Source organism: Acanthopagrus latus, chromosome 6, assembly GCF_904848185.1.
Source record: "Acanthopagrus latus isolate v.2019 chromosome 6, fAcaLat1.1, whole genome shotgun sequence".
In the NCBI taxonomy this organism is placed as follows: Eukaryota; Metazoa; Chordata; class Actinopteri; order Spariformes; family Sparidae; genus Acanthopagrus; species Acanthopagrus latus.
The window spans coordinates 23,198,070-23,206,824 of NC_051044.1; the positions used below are offsets into that span (position 1 = coordinate 23,198,070).

Sequence of the window (8,755 nt, forward strand, 5' to 3'; positions counted from 1 at the left end):
TACTTTTATGTAAAGAAAAAGTAGAAACAGATGGTAAAAAGTGAAAAAAAAAGTCATCATTTAATTCATTTCAATAAAATGATTTTTCTCACCGTGTTGTTGGCATTGTAGGAGGACAACCGCATGTATGAGCCACTCCCTGGACGAAAGCACAAAACTAAACTGAAGGCACAGACGACCACTACATGTTGACTTAAAGAATGTGTGACGCCAATCTATATAAAAGTGTTAATTTGAACTAATCTAAAGAGAACTTCAGTGAAAACTGGAGTTGTTTTCACTTGTTTCTTGTTTAGCCTGTTTTTCTTTTTTTGTAGTATTTGTGAGAAAATCAAAAAAATACTGACAAAAACAAACATGATAATGCTACTGACAACGTTAGAATCAAGTTTCAAAGAGATCACTTCTGTGTTGTTGTTTGTTTGTTTTTTTCCAGGACTAAGTCCTGGCACCTTCAAGATGTCTAAGAATAAGATTGTATCAGAGCAGCATCTTGTACGACCAATTAAATACCACATTTACCTTATTTATCGCCTTGACATGAGAGTGTGTGAAGACTTGACCTCTTTATTTATCCTCTTTATTATTTCCGATATTAAGAGAAATTAATGTTGGCTAAATTCAAAGTATCATACATAAGACGTTAAACTGTCAGACTGCCAAAATGCCTTTATTTATTTTAAAATGCTAGCAGTGGAGGGCTTTAAATGATGTAATCAATTAGGCTACATAGACTAAACTGATCTATTCAGATAATCAACTCATTATTGTCCGAGCTGATAAACCAGAGTGTGGCACAGTGACATGTCAATTATTGATCAATTTAAGACAAATTAATAGATTTCATTATAAAACATCCCTACATTGTTTACAGTTTACTTTGAAAACAAAGAAAAAACTTTGAACTTTACTTTGAAAAAAAAATTGTAAAGTATATATAAGAAGAAACGTGAAATGACAGTTATGATATTTAGCTGATTAGTAAAGCGATGCAAATGAAGATAACCTAACGTTAAATCATTTGGGTACACGCAAATGTATTATATTATTATTATTATTATTATTATTATTATTATTATTATTATTATTATGTTAACTGTAGTGAGAATTAAAATGTCTAAATGTTTAGTATGTACACATTTGTGAATGCTTTCATCGTTTCATTCACTTTTATTGAAATTATTTTATTTTTTGCTCAGCATCGAGAGCGCGCACGTCACGTTCTCGCCCGTACGTGCTCTACGTTCTGCAGACACGCGCAATGATAGCCGGAAGCACCGATGGGAGGAAAATAAAAATCGATGAAATCCACTGTTATTCGCGAGTGTAAACCTCTCACTTACTGTCCTTTTCGCGACCGTAGGCTCGAATTCATCCTCCACGCACACTGCCAGCGTGCCGGAGGGGACGGCAGGGAGCAGGAGAGCTGCTCCGTTTGAACGAAGTTGCTCGGTAGGGGTTTAGCTGACGTGTGGAGAAGTTGAGACTGCCAGAGAGCAGATAAACAAACATAAACAAGCAGGGATCAGCTGAGCGCCAGCCCGAACCGAACCAGCAGCACGGAGAGATGTCAGGGAGAACGAGTTTCCTCTTTTGCGCCCAAGAATGATCCACAGGAGACCGTGACTTACACTGATACTAGCTCCATGTCAACTGTCAACAGTGGAACACAAAGAATTTCGGAAACACAACACGAGGACCAGCCATAGGCTTTAGCAGAGAATCCACTGCTCCTGTCACTGTCTCTTTGTCAAGACTTAGCCAGCCTAGCATGGACAACCAATGACTTTACCTTCCAGTTCTCAGCTGTAACGACACGAATACACATTACAGTGCGAGGAGAGAGGTAAACACTTTTTTTTTATTAACTTTGCTTCTTCTTCCATAAAGGGCCTGCGAACTGAGGCACTGAACTAAGCTAGCTTGGAAGGCCACATATCCTGTTTGTGTTTGAATTGTTTATGTGGCGGTCAGACTGTTATCTGTCCAGGTTTGATGTCTCTTCTAGCGTGTTCCACACAGACTAGTGTCAACACAAACAGAGCTAACATACTGTAATTGTTTGCTACTACTGCCAACAGTAACCATGACATGTAAGACATGTTGAATGTAAGCAGAATCGTTCTTCTTTCCAATCTACCATATACCCCCACCCACACCCCCCACTGCTGGTGTCAGAAGTGGGATCAACATGGCCCACCAGGCAACCCCTAGTTCCCAGAAGGCCCTGATGATGGAGCTGAAGTCTCTGCAGGAGCAGCCGGTGGAGGGCTTCCGCATCACTCTGGTGGAGGAGTCTGACCTCTACAACTGGGAAGTGGCCATCTTCGGGCCCCCCAACACCCTGTATGAGGGAGGCTACTTCAAGGTGGGACGCAACTTTCAATTAGACAAAAAGGGGCAGGGGATAATGGATTCAGAGTAGTCACAGCTTTGTACCGTGTTTAGGCACATTCATGAAGTTTATTTTACGCTCTGTAAATAAATGCATACAGTGCGGCTGTGCTCCTTGGCATGTTTTCTCCCAGAGTATTCAATTCAATATCAATTATCAATTAAAGCTGCTGTAAGCATTACTTTCTTTTTTTTTTAAGAAGTGTTTTTTATTGCTCTGTATTGCAACAGTAATCACAGTCATAGAGTGTTTGGTCAGTAACCCACGTCTCTCCTCCCTCTGCTCACGCAGTAAAAGACAAAATACATTTTCTGGTATCCCCGACTCATTTATCCAAACAGAACAGAGAGCAGGATCCTCCTGTTTGCTGCTTGCTTTTGTTCGTCCAACCAAGTGGCGAATCTTTGATATTTTAGCTTTGAAAATGACTGAACGGATCAAGCAGTCATCAAAAAATTTGTCAATAATGTTTCTGTAGATCGACCGGTCGATTAAAGGACGGATTGTTGGGGCTCCACAGTATCTATGTGGGACCTACAGGAGATTGCTGCAACTTGGAAAACAGACAGCCAGTGCACCGACAGGGGCTGTGTTTGAACCCTGAGTGTCAGACCAAGTAAAGTATTGTTATTGAGATTGTTGCACTTTTAAAAACTATAATTCACCAATAAGTCGCCTCACCTCAACTGCTCAGTACTGAAGGGTTTTCAGACAGCCATTTACACTTCTCTAATTTGCAGTCTTACCCCCTGTCCCTCCACTCTCCTTGTCTGGCCCTCTCCCCCCCCCCACAGCTCTATCTATGTTGGTTGTGCCTCAGATTGCTATTTTTAGCAGTGAGACCGATATAAATGGCACCTCAGCACACAGAAAGAGCAAGAGAGAAGGGCATGATGAGACTCATCTTCCTTTTTTCTTTCATGTTACTTATTCAGTGAAACATCCAGAAAATGCAGTGCAGTAAGTGCCTGCATTCAAGTTGGGGCAATGCAGATTATGCCGTAGCCTCCTAGGAATGCCACAATAACACAGGGCAGAGCAGGCGCTGCTGTAGTCTGCTCTCACAGCTGACCAGCATTGATTGCGTTATGCTTTGGCTTCGCAGTGACGTCCCCGTGTTATCTATTGTCCTGTCAAATCAGCTTTGTTTATATAGCCTTGATGCACATGTTTGTTTCAGAGGGTTTTCACAATGTGTAAAACACGTTGTATTACACCCTCTATACTTAGACCCTGCAGGTGGATAAGAAAAAGCTACACACACACACACAAAAAGGGGAGAGACCTCAGAGCAACAGGGGAGGGATCCTCCAATCAGAACAGACAGATAGACAATAGGTACTGTAGCTGGAGTTTCCTGTTTAGCGACATGGAGCCTACTCTTTTTGCATTGAGGCAAATATTGCTTACCCCTGACCCACTGTGACACCCACATAATTACATCAACACATTGTAAATGCAATTATCATGAATTATAACGCTGGCTTGTTGAGTCTAGTGTACTAAGGAGAGGAATGCCTTGATTGTTTGATTGATCTGCATTTAATGAAAGGCTGGTGGCTGGAGACTGACTAGTATAACTGCATGTCATTTTGTTACCGCTGCTGAGTCCTGCATGGCTCCACAGTCATGCATTTGTGACCGGGGGGAAGATGTTTTGGTATGCGCATGCATGTCAGTATGGTAACTGATAGCAAGCCCCGAAACTTGTGCCAGCGCGTTGTGACATCAGTGTTTTTAAACGTCTCAAAGCCGGGCCACTGTAGCGACTAGTCGTGGAGTAGTGATAGTCCTATCTGAGCGGCAGCAGTCCAGAGAGAGCTGGGGCGGTGTTACACACACCCAAGCCTCTAATGTTGATAATTGCACAATACTTTTGGGAAGAAAAGACAGAACCGGAAACACCAGCTCTTAAGTCACCTAATGTGCAGCTGTATTGAAACATAGATGTAACTGCTTGCCAGTGTTATTGTCTCACGGTTGAATATGATGTGTATATATATATAAATACATATATATTTATACAGGAGGTTGCTTTGTGGTTGAATTCTTGCTTTGAGTCAACTTGTGCAGTTAGAAGAGTCAGTCGAGAGAGATCTCATTTTTTATGCATCTTTTAAGTCAGATTTGAACAGAGAACAGAGTCCAATTTGTTATATCACTTCAAGTCTGGACATATCAAATTTATCAAGTTTTATTTATTTGTTTTTTAAATGTAAAATTAAGTTAATTGCAACTTGTGTCACCTGCAAAATGATTTGTTGTTGAAGAAAGCATGAAAGGAGAATTTAATTTGTCATTCCAGAGAAAGGATGTATTTCAAATGTATGTGTATTTAGCTTATTTGGACATAAAAAGTGTGTATTTTCTGTATTTCCTTTCATTTCACCAAACATCACTTCTCACATCTCCCTAGGGGTGTCTCCGGCAGGTCTCAGCGGAAGTCAAGCTCGGCTGTCTGTAAAACATGTGTTGACTGTCAGCTTCTGTTTGCTCTCCCAGGCTCACATCAAGTTCCCAGTTGACTACCCGTACTCCCCGCCCACCTTCCGCTTCCTCACCAAGATGTGGCACCCCAACATCTACGAGGTAAAACATTTTGTTTTAGCCGTTTTATTTGTGTGCATATGTTATATGGTCTATTTTGCTCCCTTTCCAGAACGGAGATGTGTGCATCTCCATCCTGCACCCTCCTGTGGACGACCCTCAGAGCGGGGAGCTGCCCTCTGAAAGATGGAACCCCACCCAGAACGTCAGGTAATCTCTGCCTGGTTCTCAAAGTGGGATCCAGGGATCCCCAGTGGTCCTTTAGGGGGGGGGGTCGTTATTTACATACACTACATACAGTACAATGTGCAGTGAAGTGCACTTTAGGCCCTCCAGAGATTTTATGTAAGCTGGTAATAGAGAGAGAAAAGAAAAGAGATGAAAGATACAAATCAAATATAACAAATAAGATATTACAGTATGTATACGCATTATGTTATATACATATACATAACATACCGGTTTACAAAAAGTAAAGGTGGTAAAGCATGGTGATGAGTATGTTGATGCAAACAGTGATATAACCAATACAGCTGGTGTTGTTGTAAAGTGAAAAGATGGATAAATAATAATAATCCCATCTATAAGTAACACAATAACAGAAGTTATGACTGTTTGGGCACGGCTGTCAAAGACTTTCAGTAATAAAACATCCAAATTAAAAATATTATCAGATGAGTGTGAGAACCATTGATCAATGCCACGCAGCCTTCTGCATGAATCCCCTCTACACCACAGGTCTGCTGGATTATTATTACAATAGACTGATTTAAAAATGTCTTGCTTAGTGGTACAAAGTACCCCCTATTAAATTTGTGTTTTTGAATGTAGAATATAGGATGAGAATGCCAAGTATTTGGTAGTACTGCGCGATACAGTTTTAAAATAATATCGGGATACTCTAGCAATGGGATACTTGATATATATCTGAACATTTTAAAATCTCCTCAAAAGCCCTCTGTAAATGCCAATCAAATGAAATCAAGTATAATGATACTTTTGAACAAATCAATATTACAACAGTACCTTGTAAGTAAAACAGTCCTGGTTAATTTAGAAAATTACATCGATTTACTGTAACGTCACCTTTAACACCAGGAACAGACAACGCTTGCACCAAAACAATTCTGTTTCAGTTCTTCTATATTCTCTGCTACCAAAAATGCCTGAAAGAAATCTAAAAAAAAAAAAGAAGGAAAGAAAAAGGAGTTAAAGGGCTTGCCATGCCCATCCACGAAAAGAAAACATAGAACTTAAGTTAATATACATACAGCAAATGTAACAGCAAATTGAGACCGGTGTGAATTAACATTTTCAGCTTTAGCATTCCTTTGTTCATCTGAAGAACAAGACAGCACTGCGGGGCAGCTTTCAGAATTCCTTTTAAAATGAACACGTCAGCAAGACTCGTTTTGTTGAGGACTCGTGGTAAAGTGCTGAGTCTGTCTTTGAGAACCTGAGCAGATTGGATGCAGCATGTAATTGAGCCACAAGAGGAAAGAGGTGAGGTAACGCCTCTGTCTGAGCTGAGATGAAGCTTATTACAGTTTCAAAAAGCCTGCGCAGAATTTCTTCATCTTCTTTTTTTAATACACCGATTTGATCTGATTTTGACTGTCCTCATTTCCTGTCTGTTCCGTGTGCTGTCCCTCCCATCATCAGGACCATCCTGCTCAGTGTGATCTCTCTGCTCAATGAGCCGAACACCTTCTCCCCGGCCAATGTGGACGCATCTGTCATGTTTCGCAAATGGAGGGACAGCAAAGGCAAGGACAAGGAGTATGCAGAGATTATCAGGTAATAATTTTCGTAAGAAATGTTTCAGTCATGTATAGACATAATGTCAACTCCACTGTCAGTCGGACCACGTCACATGCTGACTGTCTCGGCCCACAGGAAGCAGGTGATGTCAACAGCAGCGGAGGCGGAGCGCGATGGCGTCAAGGTGCCGACCACTTTGGCGGAGTACTGCGTCCAGACCAGGGTTCCCTCACAGGACAGCAGTTCAGACCTCCTCTATGACGACCTCTACGACGACGACATGGAGGAGGAGGACGAGGAGGAGGACGAGAGCGAGATGGAGTCTGTAGGCGAAGCCGGGGGGATGAGCTCAGTCGAGGACGGCGGGACGTCCACCAGGCGTTACGACAACCAGGACGACTCTGGCAACGAAGACTCGTGATGATCTGGAGGACAACCCCTCCCTGCCAACCCACCTCCCTCCTCCCTCCTTCTTTTGTGTGTTCCGTTACGATTTTCTGTTTGTGTGCGTGCGTGTGTGTGTTTGCCCATACAGTGGGGTCAAAGGTCTACTGCCAAAAACCGTTTCATCATTTATTAAACTAATACAAACCATTGGTCAAATGATAGTTGTCAGATGCTTTTACATAGGTTTTTAGCAAAGGTTTGTTTCACTCAAAGTCAGAATTTGGTGTTTCCACCATTTGCCTTAATTACAGCTTGCACTCTGTTAGGCGTCAGACGTTCTGGCAGAGTTTGAGAATTGAAATGAATCCAGCACAGTGTGAGAGTGTTTGTCGTGTTATATTAAAGTTCACTTTTTTTTTTTTAAATGTTCCTGATGTGGAGGTTTAGGATCCATGATCATCAACACTGATGTAAAGGACCAGAGGTTAGGATCTAGTGGCATTTAGCTGTGAGGTCGCAGATCGCATGAAACGAAACACCCCTCGTTTGTGAAACACACGGTGGTGCAACACGGTGGACTCTGTAGAAGAGAGCCTGCTCCCTTTGTAGATATAAAAGGGTCAGTCTGAGGGAACGAAAACACACCAATTCTTAGTTTCAGGAGGTAATGCAAAAATGAAAACACAATTATGAATATTGTATTCCATTTCTGCCAGCGGATCCCTCTAAATGCCCCTAAAGTCTCCACATCAGGCCTTTAAATTCAGTGGTATTACTCCATGGGTCAGCGTGTGAGAAATCATGTGCAAGTTACTGACTCCAGAGGAGGCAAAACATCCCCACAAATAAATATTTCCCCATTGTGGTTAACTCTAGCTTGTTGTGATACACTGTCATGCATCCGCACATTCTGGACTGCCAGGTGCTCGGCTGCAGTCATGAAGCTTTTTGCGAAGAACAAGTCTTTTAACGGTGAAATGTCAGTATTGTGCAGCCCATTCTAAACCCTTTAAGAAGCGGTTTGGTAACTGCGAGAGTCTGTCGGTGTTTAAACTCAAGTTTCGTCAGCTGGAGTCAGGCCGTCTTTGTTGCGTTGGCTTGCATCTTGGATGCAGACGCTGTTCAGTCTTATAAAGATGTTGGTTTTCAAACCAAGGTGCCATCTTTTATGTCTGTCTGGTCCCTGATTCCAACCATTTAATCACAGTCCAGTGACAGTTGGTAATCAAAGGTCCAATTTGTCTAAATCCCAACTATCTTACAAATTGGACCTTTTTAATGGACCATAATAATTCACATTGTGCAGGAGCATTAACATGTTGATGTGTGTGTTATACTGCGCACACGATGAGACAAACATTTCAGAAAAGCTTCCCGTCACATAAACCAGTCTTTCAGTTACCTACAGGCATTTCCCAAAGATAAAAGATGAAGCCAGTTCTAAATAATTCCATATTTGAAAACTTTCCCCAAGTCAACAGATTGTCTTAGTTTTTGATAAATGATGAAAACAAGCTGTCCTTGTGGTGGTCTCTTGAACCCCTCTGTAGCTGGCCAGCCTTTCGTCTGGCTAGTCCACGTCAGATTGTATGCGTTCAAAGATCTGCTCTACCCACCGTGTCTTTACTTGTTACTGTTTTATTTTTATTTTTTTTATGTTAATCT

At 41.7% G+C, this 8,755-nt stretch overlaps 1 protein-coding gene across 2 annotated transcripts; it reads left to right on the plus strand.

The window, feature by feature from the left end:
• The first annotated feature begins 1,228 nt into the window (after positions 1 to 1,228).
• Positions 1,229 to 7,965, plus strand: ube2r2 (ubiquitin-conjugating enzyme E2R 2). 2 transcript variants are annotated; one of them, XM_037102557.1, is made up of 6 exons: positions 1,229 to 1,846; positions 2,179 to 2,368; positions 4,898 to 4,984; positions 5,055 to 5,152; positions 6,605 to 6,739; positions 6,839 to 7,965. In XM_037102557.1, exons 2-6 carry the CDS (start codon positions 2,192 to 2,194, stop codon positions 7,122 to 7,124), a joined length of 783 nt encoding a protein of 260 aa, XP_036958452.1. In that variant the 5' UTR covers positions 1,229 to 1,846; positions 2,179 to 2,191; the 3' UTR covers positions 7,125 to 7,965. The 2 variants fall into 2 exon arrangements, with proteins under 2 accessions (XP_036958452.1, XP_036958453.1); XM_037102558.1 differs by lacking the exon at positions 1,229 to 1,846 and having other exon boundaries at positions 2,155 to 2,368.
• The last annotated feature ends 790 nt before the right edge of the window (positions 7,966 to 8,755 follow it).